At 50.9% G+C, this 18,252-nt stretch overlaps 1 protein-coding gene across 2 annotated transcripts in view; it reads right to left on the bottom strand.

Moving 5' to 3' along the window:
- GRIK4 (glutamate ionotropic receptor kainate type subunit 4) overlaps positions 1-18,252 on the bottom strand; it is a 422,274-nt gene that overhangs the window by 59,144 nt on the left and 344,878 nt on the right. Inside the window, exon 13 of one of the 2 annotated variants that reach the window (XM_047693414.1) lies at positions 14,391-14,594. The exons of the other annotated variant lie outside the window; for it this stretch is intronic. Coding sequence (XP_047549370.1) covers positions 14,391-14,594 — 204 coding nt within the window. The remainder of the gene's footprint in view (positions 1-14,390; positions 14,595-18,252) is intronic. 2 annotated transcript variants of the gene reach the window in all.

Below are 18,252 nucleotides of genomic sequence, written 5' to 3'. Positions count from 1 at the left end.
ATCTGTCCACCTACCCATCTATTCATCCGTCAATCCATCCATCCATCCTGTAATTACTGAGTACTACTGTACTATGGGTCCTATGTTACCATTATGCAGATGAATAAGACAGATGTAATTCCTGATCTCTGAGAACTTACATTCTAGTGAAGGGAGACACACAAGAATCAAATATTCCCATAATAAGCAAGATGACTTTAGATGATGATGATTTCATGGAAGATAATGCAACAAAGTAATGTGGTAGAGTGTGAGTAAGAGAAAGGATGGAAGTCCCTTAGGGTGGCAGGGAAAGAATGCTTCTCAGAGGAGGTGACACCTGGGTTAGACATAGATAATGAAAGGGAAACAGCATTGGAGACTTGGGGAAGACAGGTTGCCAATAGAATATAGAGCAAATGGGGCACCTGGAGGGCTCAGTTGGTTAAGTGTCAGCCTTCAACTCAGGTCATGATCTCCAGGTCCTGGGATCGAGCCCTGCATCAGGTTTCCTGCTTGGTGGGGAATCTGCTTCTCTCTCTCTCTCCCCCTCTGCCCTTCCCCACTGCTCATACTCTCTCTCCCTCTCTCAAATAAATATATATATTAAAAAAAAAAAAAGAATGAAGAGCAAACATATGGGCCATGTGCCAGAATGAAGCATGTTGTGTCCAAGGGACCAAGACAATGTCAGTAGGGATGCAGCACAGAGTAAGAACCAAGTGATGGAAGAGTCAGAGCCTTGTGGGCTCTGAACCAGTCCTTCAGACCCCAGCGGTTTTAGTGAAACGGTGGCCGATGCAAGGCAGAGCATGGGGGAAATGGATGTACTCATTTAACAGGGAAGCAAAAGGTAGCCCAGGAAGATTCAGCCACTAATTTAAGGTTCAGGGAAAGACCCTGACTTTCAACTCAAGCCCAAGAGGACACATGGACTTACCAGCCCCTCATCACATAAAAGAGGTGCCTCCTCCCGCAAGAGATGGCCCAGAGAGCCCTCCCTCTGGAGGGAATTTCTGTTCCTTGTGCCCCCTTTCCCCACAAGGGTAAGAAAAGAGGGGGTTCAGAACAACATAGCAGGCCACCACCATTGCATAGAACCTCTGGAAGGTTGCGGGACCTCCCCCACTATAGGAGCAGGACTGGGCCTGGGCTGCTTGCTCTGTGTTGATCTGGTAATTTTATACAGTGACCAGGCATGGTGTAGCCAAAGGACACAACCCAGGCCATCCCGGGACAGGGAAGAACCCAGCCCGGGCTGTGTGCTCCTCCAGGAGCAGGTGGACATGTCTGCGTGCGTGTGTGTGTTGGACGGACAGGGATGGATGGCGGGGAGGCTAAGGACCTGAGCTGTGAGCCTGAAGAGGAAGCACAAGCACAGCCTCCTGTGGAGAGATGGGTAACAGATGCCTGCGACAGGAGAGAGAGGGCTCACGCTCCCTGAATGACCACAGGACAGGCACACTGCAGGTCACTGATTCGTACTCCAACCCGGAGGTGGCCGCTAGCATTTCCATTTTGAGGATGAAGACACAGGGGTCAGGAATGTTGGGGGACTTGCCCTCATGGCTCCCATCTGGCAGAGCAGGGATCTACACGAGGGCCCGAGAGACAGGAAAGGTATGTGAGGACAGGGATGAGCACAGTCAGTCCTTCCATCTCTCCACCGCGTGTATCCCAATGACTCCCAAAGGCAGAGCAGGCCCAGCTCTGCCCTCCCGCTGGCCTTTCCCCATGACCTCCTGTCCTTCTCGCCCTCAGACTCATGTCATGCACATCTCTGCCACCTAAAGCTATTCTTTTTCCTTGTACTATTTCTCAGTTCATGACTTCACCAGCCACCTGTCAGCCAAATCAGAGAGCGGGAGTCAGCCTGGAGTCTGCCCTTGCCCTCCCTTCCCTGCTCTCCCCCTGTTCGATAACCAAGCCCCATCCATTTCACTTCCGCAAAGCCTGCTTCATCCATTACCGCGACTTGACTCTCAGTGCTGCTGCCATTATTCACGTCTTCATTTGAATTATTCAGTAGTCTCTACACTGGTCTTGTGGCTTCCAGGGCCTCCCCATTCCATCCGTCTACTGAGCTGCATGGGCACTGATGGTTCTCAAAGTGGAGAGGCACGGGCACCAGCGGTTCCCAAATTGGAGATGCGTGGGCACCAACTAGGGCTTTCGAACTTGAACGTGCATCACAATTGCCTGAAAAGCCCGTTCAGAGGCAAACTGCTGGGCCCCATGCCAGAGAATCTGATTCAGTAGGTCCGGATGGGACCCCTGAACTTGGATTTCGGGCAAGTCCTGGGTGATGCTGTTGCTGCTGGCTCAAGGACCACAGTTTGAGAACCAGGGCTCTAGAACCTATTTCTACACCAAGGATCCAATCGTGCCACTCCTCTGCTTACAAACGCCAGTAGCTCCCTACTGTCTTTAAAACACAGTCCCAACTCCTCACGGTCATTCTCATTACCTGCCCTAGATGCGCCTCTCAGGCATCACCAGCATCAAGCTACTGACCTCCCTTCAGCCTGGGAAGAGAGTACAGTGCACGACTCGTGTTCCTTAAAGCTGTCAACCATTTCAGATGCTGTGTCTGCCTACACAGTTCCCTGCCTGCAACTCTTTTCCCCCTGGTGCTTGTCAAATTCCTACTTGTCCATCAAGGTCCAACTTGACTGTACCTCCCTTTCAGGCATCTCAGTGAGTTAGAATGACTGTGGACTTTGATGTCAGACAGCTGTGACTTTGAATTCAAGATCAATCCCTTGTTAGCTGTGTGACCTTGAATTAGCCTCTCCACTAAGCTGGGGCCAACCTCAGCGTCTTCATTATAAAATATAAATAATAATAGTTATCCTTCCAGATTGTTGTTGGAGAGGAACTGATATATGACAAATGCCTGGCAAGGAGTAGACAGTCAGTAAACGACAGCTATTATTATCATTAGCTGTGCTCCAAAGTTCTGCCTGGCTTCCTGGGGACGAAGTCTTTCCCTTTTTCTCTGTGTTCCCACAAAGTTTTGTGTGATTCTATTTTGCATATATCACACATATGGTCGCATGATTTTCACATACCCAGTCCCATTCCCAGTGTGGTTGGGGCCATGCTATGACATATAAAAGCTCATCCTCCCAGTAGATTTAGTGGGCACGTGGTTTGGCCAACAAAAGTCTCTCTCTGTAAGAAGAGGATCTACAGGTAGTTACAGGCTCAGATCACACTGCATGCTTGGCGAGCAGCGTGAGGGCTACGTTTCAACTCCCATTCACTCCTTATATAATATACAACCTGTGCAACTGTATTTGGAGGTTCCATGTATACAGCATGTGAGTTCAGTGGAAGTAAAGACTGTGCCTTACCAACCTGAAGCCACAACTGAAGTTGAATCAGTGCATCCAGGGGCAGATAATGTTGGCTGAGGATGGGAATATCTCAACAGGACGAGTAGGGTCCTGGCCTCAGGCTCAGGGATAAGCTTCTTGCTCCTGGGAAAAAGGGAGCCCAAGGACCAGGGTGAGCTATATGAGAGACTCGGGCTTGAAGAATAATCAGGAACTGAATTATTAGAATTGGGTGGTGAATAAGAATGTGCTTTGGGGACCGAGAGAGAGGTTAAGTGCCTGATACTGAACTGGAGTTCTTGAAAGCTCTCTTAGAGCCCAGAGCCTGAATGAGCCCGCAGATAACATCTCAGCTCTGCCATGTGGGTGGGCAGTTAGGACCAGAGGACCCTCAGAAGATAATAAGATACCCTCTTCTATAGCTTCCTTCCCCACCCCTGGCCCAAATCAATTCCCTACTGCCCGTCTCTTCTGTGAAACGGCAAGCCAATCTCTTGGAAGGCTTTTAGAAATGCCTTAATTAATACATTTCCATTTCTTTTGCGGACTCCTCATTCCCCTTAACAGCTGGACTCCATGGGGAAGGCGGAAATAATTCCCAAGAAGTGAGCCTTCTGACAATTTCCCGGGCTGCTTCTAGAAGCCCATGGGGTTTGGAGGAGTTCCCAGTCTGAAGCAGCTGACATAGCTGTGAACACGGCTGAACTCCACCCTCCCCCTGCCCCTGGACATGTCCACATCCACTCCCATTGTGGAAGAGAATGACCACAAGGATGGAAGGACAGGGAGGCAGAGCCCTGAGGTCTTTTCCTGAATCTGGGCTGACCTTTTCTGCCACTCACGCTTTTGAAGACTGCTTTAGGGGACATAAGGATTTAAGCTGTTCACCTTCGGAGTGGTGTACAATGTCATTACTTGGTCCTGCCTGGCTCGGGGCTCCCCTAGCCACAGACTCACATCTCTTGTGGCCACGATGGAGCAAACATTTCTTCAATGTGCCCGTCTCCCCCTACTTCTACATCACCAGGACGGTAACCTTCCAAAGACGGAACCAAATCTGGTCTGCCCTTTGGTCCCAGACCCCTAGCACTGTGACCTACACAGTGCTACACAGCTGATTCAGACTATTTGATTGATAGCCTGGTTTTCTAAGCCTTGACTTGACAGCTGGGTTGCCACCAAGGGACGGCATCAAAGGACGAGGGGTGATCTCCCTAAGTTTATGCACGGAATACTTAGTGCATGGTGCCTTGTTCTGTAGGATTCAAAGCAACTGTTTAGTAATGCTTTGCTGTGTTCCAGGCACCGTGTTGGGTACATAGGGAGGTCAAGATGAATAAGATGCTGTGCTTGCCCTCAAGGAGCTGCCAGTCTTCCTTCCACTAAGAATCTATCCCAACAGCCTCCATTCAGAAGTCATTTTTGCCTCCTACGCTGCTATTCAAGTATGATGTACTTTGTATATCTAATTTAGGACTTATCCCATACCACCTTGTGTTAAAATAATTTCTGTTTCTCTGCCTGCCCTTCTAGTTGGAGAGCTCCTAAAGGGAAGGGACCTGGTTTCAAATTCTAGCACTCCTGGGTGTTGGCCTCTCTGAGGCTGTGTGTTCTTAGTCTGTAAAAAGGAAGCAGTTACAATAACACCCACCTCCAGGAGAAGGGGGTTGAGGATATAAGTGTCAGCCAGGTGTCCCCCTCCAGCCGGCCACTCAGAGCCATCTCCCTTACTGCCATTTTCCTGGAGCAAGTCTATTCCTTCCTCCCCATTATTCCAGCAAGCAGACACAGAGGACAGGAAAACTCGGCCAAAGTCACTCCCTGCATCTTGCGGGCCCCTTGCAGGGCAGCGAGAGGAGCTCCTGTGTCGTGCCTGGCCCTTGATACTCCTACGGTCTTTCACTCCTGGGGACTCAGCTTTGAACTAAGCCGAGATGTCACCAAGTGTCTGGAGCAGAGGAGACACACATGGCTAAGGGGAGCAAGAAGGAGGAGGACATCTGAAGGCCTTGGCAGAACCATCTGCTGAACCTGGGGGCTCACCCTACCTTGGCCTATGGCTCTGCAGCCCCAGTCTTGTGGGGTGCAGGCAGGGTGCTCCTGAACGGGGAGAGGGAAGCAGTCACAGAGGTAGACAGGTGAGCCCCGCTGCACTGGTGGCCGCCGAGACAGTCGTCTCCGAAGGACGGGAGTGTGGCTGTAGTCTCAAGACCGCTTTATCAGCTTTTTATCAGGTAGGTAAAAGGAGGTGCGTGACAGAAAAGCAGCTTTGAGAATTGGAAATGAGACAGAGTAGTGTAAAGGCAGGCACTGCTGAGAGGGAGGGCAGGGGCGGCTATGGCCCAACATGCGGTCCAGGGCTCTGGCCCTTTTCTTCTCAAGGACAATGGTACGTGAATAATGAGCCAGACAAGATGAATTTCCTCCCTTCCCAAGCCTCTAGGAGTCATAAGCCAGCATGGCAACAAGACACACCTCCCTCAAGATGCTCTTCCAGAAAGGACCTTTCCCAGAGTCAAACAGCCATTGTCTTCCCCTGAGAGGCAGGTACCCAAATCTGCACTTAAAGGCCTTCAGGAAGGGAAGCCCAAGCCCCTCACCAGGTCCTAGAATCAAATGCTGAAGTCCCTATGTGTCACCATCTTTTACCGGGCATTGCTCCCACCATGGCTTGACAGCCTTGACTCGGATGACCATCTGTCCACCTGGATCATGGGACAGATGCCTAATGAGTACGCCCACATCTGGTCTTCCCTTGTCCCCTCCATTCCCCTCTCTGCTGCCACAGGAACCTTCAGGAGCCAAAGCCAATTAAGGCACTCCCATCTTCGAACAAAACAGACCACCGTGTTCTTCAACAGCTCCCCTTAAGTCTTCTGGACAGCTTAAATATCCAAACACATAAATCTGATCACAATGGGCCCCTGACTATAACTCTACTCTCCTCTGCTCCTTCCCATGTCTGACTCCAGCCACACAGAACCGCCTACACTGGTCGGTCTGTATCTCGGCCTTGGCTGCACCAAGGATAGTCTTTTCTACCAAGATGATCCTTCTCCATCCTCACTACATCCTTTCCTTGGTGAGCCCTTCCCCACTCACATGTGCCCATACTTCTACCAGACCTGCCCCTGTCACTCACTACCTGCCTGACCTTAAATAGGTTCCTTGTCAGCTTTGTGACTCAGTCTCCTCATATGCAACATTTGTTGTGAGGACTAAAGGAGTTAATACAGTCAAGTGTTTCAAGTGCTTAGAAGAGTGCTGGGCTCATAGGAAACAATAAATGTCAGCCATTATCATCATCATCATATTATTATTACTATCACTATTAATATATCGCCCTGTACCATAATTCTTGCTTTACCTGTCTGCCTCTTAAAGTGATGCTGGACTCCTTACTGGCAGCTGTTCACATCCAAATAGTGCCTGTTAGAGAATGGGAACTTTGATGAATGAATGAATAAATGAATCAATCAATCTATCAATGAGTCAGTGAATGATCACTGAAGCCCATCTCTTCCTGATTTGAGGAAATTCAGAAACCAGGCCTTCCTGGGGAAGATAGAGTAAAATTCTCCCTGAGCTTGGCTGCTGCATGGGGGGAAGAGTTGAACACAGAGTTTTAGCCCCTTGGATTGGCATCTTTCTTTTAAAGAACGGAATTCTATGACCTATTTGCAGTTAAAATATTCTCTGGCTTCATGGTGAAAAGCAATCCCAGGGGACTTGCTGTGGTATTTTTTTAGCTCCGCAAAATATCTCTGGACAGCCTTCCCCATTGGTCAAGGTCACTCAGGGCCCACCCCACCAGGTCTCTGGCAAACTTGCTCCTCAATCCTTTCTCAAAGGGGCCCAGTAGAGGAAATGGAACAAGGCATTTCAGCTTCATTTACACTTAATTCATCAAAATGTCACTGGTAAGAGCTATTTGATGTCAAAGGCTTATGAGCCTTGATTCTAAGCCTTCCAAAGCCCTTTTCTCTTTGAACCTAATGTGCCATCCTGCCAACATGGTGTTGAATGCCAACAGGGTGGATAGTTCTGCACTTCAAAGCTAGAGGGGGACTCTTTCTCTTCCTGAATGTGCTTTCGAGCTGGGTCCTATGGATGTGAAATGCAGTCCCTCCCCTTCAGGATACCAGTGCTCCGGGCTTCACCAACAAGGATGCCTCACCCATGCAGAGTGCGACAGGAAGGGGTCATGGAGGTCCTCTGCCCAGATCTTTCACCTTCCAGATGGAGTGCAATCCCTTAATGGGCCAGAGCCAGATGTGGATACCAAGTCCCAGGCACCCTCCAAATCCTCCGGCTAGAAGGACATCTCCGAAGTGAATGCCAGTTGTGGCTTCACGAGGCTGCCCTTCCCAGGGGGCTGCCAGCGTGGATTACTAGGACTCAAAGCCTAAGCCTGACCCTGCCCCGCCACTCACCGGCTGTGGGACACTGGGAGAATCATTCTGTACTCCTAAGCCTCAGGTTGCTTTTCTGTAAAACAGGGATAGGATTACCTACTTGATAGCGCCGTGGTGAAAAGTAAAGCATGAGTGATTGTGCAAGTGGTTTCGGACCTGAAATCACGGCACAAAGGGGAAGCAATACTGAGACAGCACCCTGGACAGAGACACGCCAGGCAGTTCTGCTCCCCAGCTATCTGCTGCCTTGGGAAGACTGGAGTGTCGGTGAGAACTCGAGAACCCTACCCGGTGTTCTGTCCCAGGCCTTGTGCTCAGTTCTGAACTCTGAGCAGCCCTTCCCATAGTGAGTTCACTTTAAGCAACAGCCCAGCCCTCTGCTCCACGGCTCCCTCTAGCTACAACCCCTTATCCCGCTTTCCTACAAAAGCTAAGGCTTCTTTAAAGACCACACCATCAGCCTTGACCATGGCCATCAGATCTCAGTCCAGCTCTGCACTGAGACTGCTCCAGCCAGTGACTCCCATCTTAGTAAATCTGAGAAATGCTTTTCGGTACCTCCTTTCAAGGGCTGCAAAACTTCTTTATCCTTTCTCTTTCTGTGGCCTTTAGAAGCCTCTTGGGGATGTGTTTTTTTTCCTGGGGCATTCTTCCCCCCTCATGGCGTCAGCAGCCACCTCCGACTCACGGGGCACTCTAGAAGCTACTGCCTCAGCGTGCCGAGCCCACGGTAGCCAGCTCTCTGCGGAACACCTCTCTACCTGGACGTCCAAAACGCATTTCAAAGTTCCCAGTTCCAAAGCGAAATTCGTCCTCCCTTTTCCTCCCACCCTGATTTTCTCTTGAATTTTCCACCTCAAGGATTAGCAATATCATCTACCCTGATGTCCAAGTTAGAAATCTGGGAGTTTTCTTACTGTGGCCCTTCTCTTGCATTGTCCACACTCTTTTGGTCCCTGAGTCTTGAAGATTGATCTATTAAAGGGTTTTCAACAGGTTACAAAACAGTACATCCATTATGACCCCATTGCTATTGTTACTTCTGTAAAGTATATATATTTGTTAAGAAATCCTAAGGGATGATAAACTAAAATGTTAACCAGGGGTACTACTGGATGCTGCAACAATTAGTAATATTTTGTTTTTTAAAACATAAATTTTTAAAAAGATTATATTCTTCTGTATAGAAGAAAAACTGTTACCTTTCAGATAGCCTTTGGATGTGTACCTTCTTTGAACTCCCAAGCTGCATTTGGGTCTCACCACCTCTTGCAACAGTGAAGCCTTCTCCATGGTTTCCTTGACATTGTCTCACCCCCCACCCCCATCAGCTGTCCCTGCTTCACATCGCCGGAGGACACATGGGCCCTTCATCAGCGACCATTGTCTGCTTCCTAACCTCATTTCCCACCACGATCCATTTGGATATTCTAACCTAAGATGGAAACTATCCATGCACCTTCGGCCTAGGATCTCGTGCTCCCTCCTCCCAGCATGCTCTTCTCTCTCCATGTCCCTCCATGTCTGGTCAACCTCTCTTCATCCTTAAAGATACTGGTGAAGTGTTACCTCCTGCAAGTGTCTCTCCTAGATGTCACCAGCAGAATTAGAAGCCCGTTCTCCAGCCCTCTCTCTATATCCCCTGCTCTTCCCCATCACTGTCTTTCTCATCATGCTTTCAGCCAACTCCCCACCAAAGAGTGCCCTGGGGCCTATCTTATTCATTTTTGTGTCTGAATGCCTCGAACAATTTCAAAGAAAACTCTAAATAAGTTTATTGGAGTGCTACAGGAGGACCCCTGAGACAGTTCCTGGGGCACCTCCCACTTCACACTATTCTAGTCCATCCCCTCCTCTCTACCAAATACACCTCCACCGACACACACCATCACTGTGGGCAGGCCTGCGGGCTCATTGGAGAAGGCTCTGACTCAGGCAAAATGAATCCAAACCCAACAGCCTCCCTAAAGAGTCACCCTTCTCATCTCCGCTGCTCAAACAGAGCACAGGCATGAGAGGCCATCTACCTGGTCCAGCTGATGGGAACGTACTTGTCACAGGATCTGTGCCAAGAGAAAGATTCTGGTGATCTCCAAACAGATGCTGTAAACATGCTCGAACACTCTTCTGCAACTAATACGCCATGTGTCTGGGCCCAAGGACCTTGGGTCAGCAGGTGACAATGGACATGAACTCAGAGGCTCTAGAACACCCACAGGAGAGGGTCCACACCTCTGCACTGCTCTCCGTCTCACTCACATGTGCGGGAAGCTGCTGTATTCTTCAAACTCTCTAAAGGAAGAGACTTCTTAGGTTCCACCCCCCGTGTGGGGTGTGTGGTCCCCCTTTATGTCCAGTTTTCTTCTCTCCTGCTGCAGTTCTAATAGTCCTCACCTTGCTAGTTGTCCAGGGGAAGCTGGTGGGCAGCCCTGTACACACACACACACACACACACACACATACACACACTCACACCGGGTGCCTTCCCCTCTGCACGCTTTCTTTCCCCAAAGCCACAAGTGCCTTCAGGACAAGCCCTGAGCCCTGACACAGAGGCCCTGGCCCAGAACCACTACACCCCCATGAAGAAATCTCAGGCTTACCCCGGTGTGATGCTGTAAACAATTGTTTACATCCTTAGCTATCAACATGACTGGCTTAGTTTCATTTTTCGAATGGGGAAAGGCCATTTCCTTAAGCAAAAAAGGGGCACTGAGACACCTGGTATGCCTTAATGAGCCTAGTCATAATCACTCCTGAGGGACACCTGGCTGGCTCAGTCAGTAGAGCAGGTGACTCTTGATCTCGGGGTTCAAGTGGGCCTAGAACTTACTTTAAAAAAAACAAACAAACGAGGACTTCTGCTCAGTGTTACCTGTGGCCCCAGGCAGGTGGCCTCACAGCAGCTGTGTCCTCACAATCCATGGCACATTCTATCACTTCCTTAGTGGCTGAGGCCCTGCCAGCGTGGCATTCCACCCTCCCAGCTGGCCTGGCCTACCGTCTGCTCCTCCTGACCCTTCGTGGAGCCCCACCTCACCCCTTCTTCCTGTGCCTCCAGCCTCAAGCCCCGAAGCTTCCCGAGGCTGCTGAGAGACAGGAGTATGCAAGGCCTCCTGGGACCCACGTTGCATAGGCTCATCCAGCCACAGGCAAGGCCGCGGGCAGGGAGGTGGCTCAGCGGCTTAGGCCCGTCCACCGTGGCTGGCTCTAGGGGTGCTGTCACTGTTGCCTCAGGATCTGACTTCTTTGAAGGTGGCCATGGGGTTCTGGGGCACAACCTGGAAGCATGGGGAATGTGACCCTCTATGGACTGAACCTTAGCCAAGGAGAAATGAGACTTGGCACATCCGGAAGGAGGTGACCGGAAACAGGAGCTCAGAAGGAGGTGACTGGAAACGGAAGCTCGGGTCCGTCTAGCATCAGGATCTGTGTCCTCTGAGACCATGAGCGCTGAAGTCAGAGAGACCTGGGCTTCAGTGCTGACTCTGCACTTACTAGCCATGTGATCGTCAACCTCTCTGAGCCTCTGTTTCCTCAACTGTAGAAGGGGTAGATTCAGGGGTGGTGGGCTTGGAAGTTTCTTCTGGCTGGAACATTCCAGGCTCTGCTGTTGCAGCCTCTGAAATGTCCCTGTCTAATCACACAGGATGGATCCAGGATTCAGGACTAACGTAAACCAAGGGGACCATCTTGGCAGGCATATCAAAGCCTGGGGTCCCAGCATCACCCACTCCTGCCCAGGACCAACCCCACTGGCATTCAGACAGCCTCTAGGCCTATTCTTCCAAAGGGAAAAGACGTCCCTCCCCTGCCGTCTTGCCTCCCATGACCGGATCCCGCTGCCCTCTGATGCATTCTCATAGCTCCTTCTACTTTGCCTCCCTTGCACTTGTGGTTGGAGATAATATAGTAATATTTTTTGATTTTTAAAAAGATTTTATTTATTTATTTGACAGACAGAGATCACAAGTAGGCAGAGAGGCAGGCAGAGAGAGAGGAGGAAGCAGGCTCCCTGCTGAGCAGAGAGCCGGATGGATGCGGGGCTCAATCCCAGGACCCTGAGATCATGACCTGAGCCGAAGGCAGAGGCTTTAACCCACTGAGCCAGCCAGGCACCCCTGGAAATTATATAGTAATATGCTCTCTCATCCATCTCTCACTGGTAAGATTTATGAGGGCAGAGTCCATGTTCATTTTGTCCCCCACTGTATCTCCAGCATCTGAATAGCAGAAGGTATCTAATAAGTGGTTATGGAATTAATGATTTTAGGAATTAATTAATTAGTATTACATAGCCAGTGGGGCGCCTGGGTGGCTCAGTGGGTTAAGCCTCTCCCTTCAGCTCAGGTCATGATCTCAGGGTCCTGGGATCGAGCCCCACAAGAGGCTCTCTGCTCAGCGGGGAGCCTGCTTCCCCCGCTCTCTCTGCCTGCCTCTCTCCCTACTTGTGATCTCTCTGTGTCAAATAAATAAATAAAATATTAAAAAAATATATTACATAGCCAAGTCTTGATGAGACCAAAGCAGCAGTGTTTGGTCCTTTGGTATGGAAATGCATGTCATTGAGCCTCAGACTCCCCTCCTCTCCCTGCCGGCCTGTGTCAACGCTCCTTAGGGGGCTTCTAAGGGGACTGGCTATACACTAACTCTGCCATCCCTGAAGTCACCCTACCAGTCACCAGGCAGCCCAAGGGTGCTGAAAAAAATGGGCTCAAGGTAACCAAGCTGGTTGGGAAGAGGAGGAGGAAAAGGCCCGGCATCTCAGCTCTCTGGGGTTTAACCACTGGGCTGCACGGCGGCGAGATGCAAACCAGAAATCTGTTCCAGGAGGGGCTCTGGGACTGAATGGAGAAGCAGCACACGCGTCCTTTTGTGCTGAAGCAAGGGCATCGCTGGCAGGGTAGGCTCGAATCTCAAAGAGAGCAGACAGCTCTCGGAAGAAATCTTCACCCCCAACCCCTGCCCCTATGAGATGTTCCCAGGGATCCTTCTAGGCCTTCTGCAGCCTTCTGTTGATTGATCAGTCCTCTGTGTGTAAACGTCTCCCTGGGATCAAAGCCTCACTTCAAAATCAGCTCACACTGGAGCATTCACAGTTCCCTGCACGAGTCTGGTTGTGTATCCCGCTGGGTCATTGCAAATGCTGTCTATCCTGCCAGGCCACCCTTTCTAAGCACCCCTCCTCCTCCGCTCTTCAATATCTTCCGTGCTCATGTCCAGATAGAACTTTCATGATGCACCACCAAGGACGGCTTTTTTAACAGCCTAACATTTTTATCCTTGAACACTAGGATGACAAAAATTTCCCATGTCCCCAGTGCGGTACATAGGAAGGGTTAAAATCATATTAACTAGAGAGAGCAAGGTCAGGGGGAAAAAAAAAGAAGGAAGGAATGAAAAGAAAAAAGTCAGACTGAAGGGAAGGGAGATGTGGAGGGAGGGAGCATCAAAAGGAAGGAGACAGGAAGGGCCTGGACAGAAGGATACCTTTCTCCGTGACATCACAGTCCAGCTGCAGTGGTGGGTGGTGGTGGGAAGACCATGGGTCCTGGTGTTAGACAGATCCAGGTTCAAATCCCGGCCCCATTTCATATTAACCTGTGGCTTCTGACAAGCCATTCAAGCCCTCTGAGCTTCAGATGGCTCGTTTGTAAAATGAGGATAACAACTAGCTAAAAGCTATGTTTAAAGAGGATTAGAGATAATGTATGTAAAGCACCTTGCACGTTGCTGTTCACAGAGAGGCTGCAGGAGCCCTGCAGGGGCTCCTTCTGCACTGGGAAAGCACAGAGGGGGAGAGGGCTTGGTTCAAGGTCGCGCTAGGAACCCAGGTCTGAGCTCTCTGCACAGAATTTCCATCAGCAGGACTCTGGCCACAAAAACTCGGTTATGGAAACGTGGACACTGAATCAGTAACGACTTAATTAATTTTTACGGGTGTTAATAGTGTGTACCAAGAAAGTAAGAGAATTCCCCCTGGAAGAACTTTCTCTATCATTGCTCTAATTGAGCAGGTGACTGACATTCTGTGACACTCACCTGCATTTTAACCAAGTCCCCACATTTGCCCTGGAAACCTACAGCCTATCCAAGTGCACCTTGACTCTGGGTCTGTAAGAGCACATTAACAACCACAGACAATAAGACGAGAAGCAAGATAACCATAACCATGACCAATTGCTCTGACAGTCCATTCCTTTCCCCCTGCTATTTTACCATATCTCCCCTGACAGCACCTCTCCAGTGTCAAAGTCAAAGGATGTGATGCCTTCTGCTCTCCCAGGCCTGTCCAAGCTCTGTCAGGGCTACTACCGAGCAGTGAAATCATCAGAATACACAAAAGCACCAGGCTCATCCAGAAATGAACCCCAAACAATCAAATCCATGTTGTTTGGTCAAAACGTCCATTACCTGGAACAGGTGCTGAGCTGGGAGAGCCATAGGGCAGGGACCATGGTGGTCTCGTTCACCGATGTGTACCAGCCGTGCCTCGCTTGGTGTCGGCTCAGAAAAGATTTGTGCAATGGACAACTACATGAAAAATGCACGATGGACTGAATACGTGGATGGCTCACGAGTATATGGTACGACCTTATGCCCTTCTGCCTCCCTCCCTGGCCCACCTCCAAGTCCAGATCACCTCCCCTCTCCATACCCTTGCGATCAGCTCCCCGACCATTCCCGTCCAGGTGCCGTTGGCCTCAGGAACACCGTACACGCCGTCCCCGACCAGGCGGATCTTGTAGTTGAACCGGAGGATCTCTGCCAGCTCCTTGAGCATGTCCACACAGAAGCCCTCGTAGCGGTCATTGCCTTCCATCTCCTGGTGGTTCCCCTTCAGCATTAAATACGGGTTTTCCTGCAGCAAAACTGGGCAGCTGTCATTCTCATCTTGTTCCTGGTGTCTCAGCCACAAGGGATGGGGGTGCCAAGGCAGAGGGAGGGGAGGGGAGAAGAGGAGGGGGAAGGGAGTGATGCGGGTGATGGGAGCTGCTCTGGAGGTGGCAAGGAGCTCCCCTCCCAACCTCGAGGCACTTCTCTTACCAGGACCACGCAAGGGTCCCCAGTGCACAGAGGATTGAGCTGAAGACCCTCCACCTTGTTCAAGGTCATCATCCAACCTTACCCCCCATTCCATCCATTCTGCCTTTCCCTTCCTCTTGTCTACTGCACGCAGACCTATCACAGGACATCATGAGATACTAGGCTACCGACAACACAGCAGGGCAGGGTAAGAACACCCACGGACCAGCTGCAACCCAAGGGAGAGCACGTCCAGCCATGAGAGCCCTGGGAAGGAGGATGGGGCTCTCTGGTGAAATATCCAGAGAAGTTTCTACAGGGGAGGCAGAATCCAAGCTGGGCCAGAGGAGCATGGAAGATGGATGGAGGAGGTGTGAGTAGAAGGCATCCTAGGCAGGGGAAAGGCAAGACCCAAGGCATGATCATGAGTGAGAAGGAGCATGGCGTCCTCAGGGCACAATGCATCCTCCTTTCAGCTGGAGTGTGGGTTGTGTGCAAGGGTGGCTGCGAGGATAAATTAGATGGGTTAGGGTCCGATGGGCCTCAGAAGCCAGGACAAAGTGGATACACATCATACACACATGGAACGGAAGCAGGGAGGGTTTGCAATACTTAAGGGTTAAGGATCGTAAGACAGAACACCTGGGGGAAAGGTCGGACTGTCTCCTGATGGGAGATACTGAGTCCTGAGTCACAGTTTGGCTTGGGTAGGAGCACTGGGAGCTGTAAGAGACAGCGAGAAGGTCAGGCTGGACAGCAGGGGCTGTGGGCATCAAGGGTAGGGGCCCTCACGCTTGTGGGGCCTGAGTGGATGACTGAGGATGGCAACCTCACCCACGGGGATAGTTTGGAAAGGAAGAGGATTTCATGATGTCGAATGTGGGGTGCTGGTAGGCTCTCCAGGAGGAAAGTCCTGACTGAATGCTTCAAATGGGAAGTGAGAGCAAGACTGGGACAGGGCCTGGGAGGCTTCTGCACCGAGGGGGTGTCTGAAGCTGCCGGACACGTGAGGCCATCGAGGGGGAAGCACTGAGGAAGGACAGAAGAGGGACAAGACCTTGATCTTCCACTGTGGGAAGATGAAGAGCTGCCCGAGAGAAACGCAAAGCAGAAGTAGCCAGAAAAGCTGAAAATCAGGAACATGTGGCCACTGAAAGCCAAGGAGGTAAGGAAGGGGAAGGAGAGTGCAGACATTCCCACACAGAGAGGAAGCAGGGCTCTGAAGGGCGCCTGGGCCAGGTGTCGCTGGCGACCCTTCCGAGGCAGGTTCAGTGGGGCTGGCAGGACTCTGCAGGAATGGGGAGTGAATATGAGGTGCACGAGAGAAGGGACCAGAGTTCTGAGAAGTCAGGGGACAAAGGAAGGCAGGCAGATGACCTCTTCACACGACGGCTACTGGCCATGTCTCTCCTGCAGCTTCAGCTCGCCCGTCTGCAAACCACAGGGCTGAAGGACTCCCCTAGTGTCCACCAACAGCACGGTTTACGATCCCCTAAACTGGAGGGTGGCTGGAGGGGTAGCTGGGCATGAGTAAGGGGGTGGCAATGGTATCGGAGGATAGGAGGGATCTGGGTATACTTGTAGGCAGAGGGGAAGGATCCCGGAGATGGAGAGATGAGCAAAGGAAGAGAAGTGCTAGCTGGTGTGGCACGGTCCCAGGGATGAGTGGAAGGGGACAGGGCCAAGGTGAGAGTGATGCTGGGAGGCGGGCCTGGAGGTGATGTGGAAACATCGATAGACGTGGGATACAGAGAGGAAGGGAGGCGGCGGAGGACAGGGAATCCAAGTCAGCCCCCAGAGTTGGGTTGGGGGCAGGACTGAAGACTTGGTGTGCAGAAGGGTTTGACAGAACTGCTCAGGGGTTAGGACACAGAAGGAACAAGACATGAGCCCAGGGGGTGCCAAGGCCCAGCTGAAGTTGGGAGGTTGATTGAGAGCTGGGAGCAGGGATTGCAAGGACAACTGGGTGTGGGACAGATATGAGGTGGGAGGGCTGAGCATTGTGGTGGGGATTTTGTTAGAAGCTAAGAGACGGAAGTGCTGAAACGCTGGTTTGCTGAGCTCGTGTTGGGTTGGGGAAGATGGAGAGTCAGACAGATCGGAGGTCATGAGGGGATGGTATGGGAGAGCGATTATGTAGGTGTGAAATGGGAGAGAAGAAGACAGAATGTTGTCTGTGAAGGAGAGGGAGCTCTGAGTCAAAGGTGATGTAGTTCTGCTTCATGACCAAGTTCACTGCCGTGTCAATGAGAGAGGCCAGACTCTGCCTTCCACACATCCTGTCTTCGATTCAACGGTTTCTCTCTGCCCCAAGTGCTCTCCCTCCTCTTCTTCTGCCTATCCTAACTCACCTAACATCACCTCCTCTGAGGCCAACTCACTTCTCAGAACTCCCACTGCACTCACCGCCAGGTTCCCCCAGGGTCCAGTTCTTCTCTAGGATGTGCTCCTTGGTTGGGACCTGGATAGACAGACTCTTCCCCTTCTTTGGGAGCCCCATCTAGCTCCAGCATTAGGTACTCATGGACTGAGGGAACAGTGCTGAAGTGGCCTTAGGGATAGGGTTTAGCTGGGGGTCCCACCCCTAGACTGGCAACATCCTAGCCTATCTTTAATTAACCCTAGAAGTTTCATGAAATTCTTCTTTCCAGATACTCTCTATGCACAAGGTAATGGAAAAATCCACTGACATGTTCAAAGTAATCATACAAAAGACTAATCCTGGAGGGAGAGACAGGTGGGGACAGATAGCAGGGGACAGACTCAACATATCAGAAAGGTTGGGGTTCACCAGCACTTTGGAGAATATGGGGACCGCATGCTGGCTTGGAGCAGGGCCCCTGTCTCAGCAAGAGCGTTGGGAAAATGAAGGAGGTAACACAGGCAAAATGTTTAACTTGGGGTCTGACACACGATAAGTGCCCAGGGAGTGAGAGCTACGGCTAATTCTGTGCAAATACATCATTCCCATGTCCCAGGCATACCCCCGCAGGAACAGGAGACAACAGGGATATGTGCTGAGTTTTAAGGGATAAGCCATTCTGGATTACCGCTTGCCAAGGATAACCCACAAATAGTCCCCAGGGACTAAATTAAGGTAATCATTCCGGGGAGAGTTGTTGACTTGTAGCCGCCAACTCAAACACACACGCACAAGGCAAAATCTGTGTCTGAACTCTGCTTACTGTGTTATTAAATGTCCCCTAACACAGAGGAGCCCTGCTACCGCCCTTTACGAACACGCATGTGCATATATGAACATGTGAACTCACACATGCGTACGCGCACATAGAGTCAGATGGCTTTTCCCGATCTAGAAGCACAACCCGTGGTCTCAGTGTCCCTGTGGTTTCACGCCAAAACTCTGAGCACCGTCTGAGTCCAGACCCTGAGAGGCAGGAAATACAACCTAGTGATGTCCCCACGTCCCTCACAGCCTCTGACTGGCTTTTAAGGGACATCTCCCTACCCTGGAGGAAGAAACTCCTATATTC

Source organism: Lutra lutra, chromosome 10, assembly GCF_902655055.1.
Source record: "Lutra lutra chromosome 10, mLutLut1.2, whole genome shotgun sequence".
NCBI lineage: Eukaryota > Metazoa > Chordata > Mammalia > Carnivora > Mustelidae > Lutra > Lutra lutra.
Note: the sequence above shows the minus strand (reverse complement) of the source record. Positions and strands in the feature narration are given on the sequence as shown.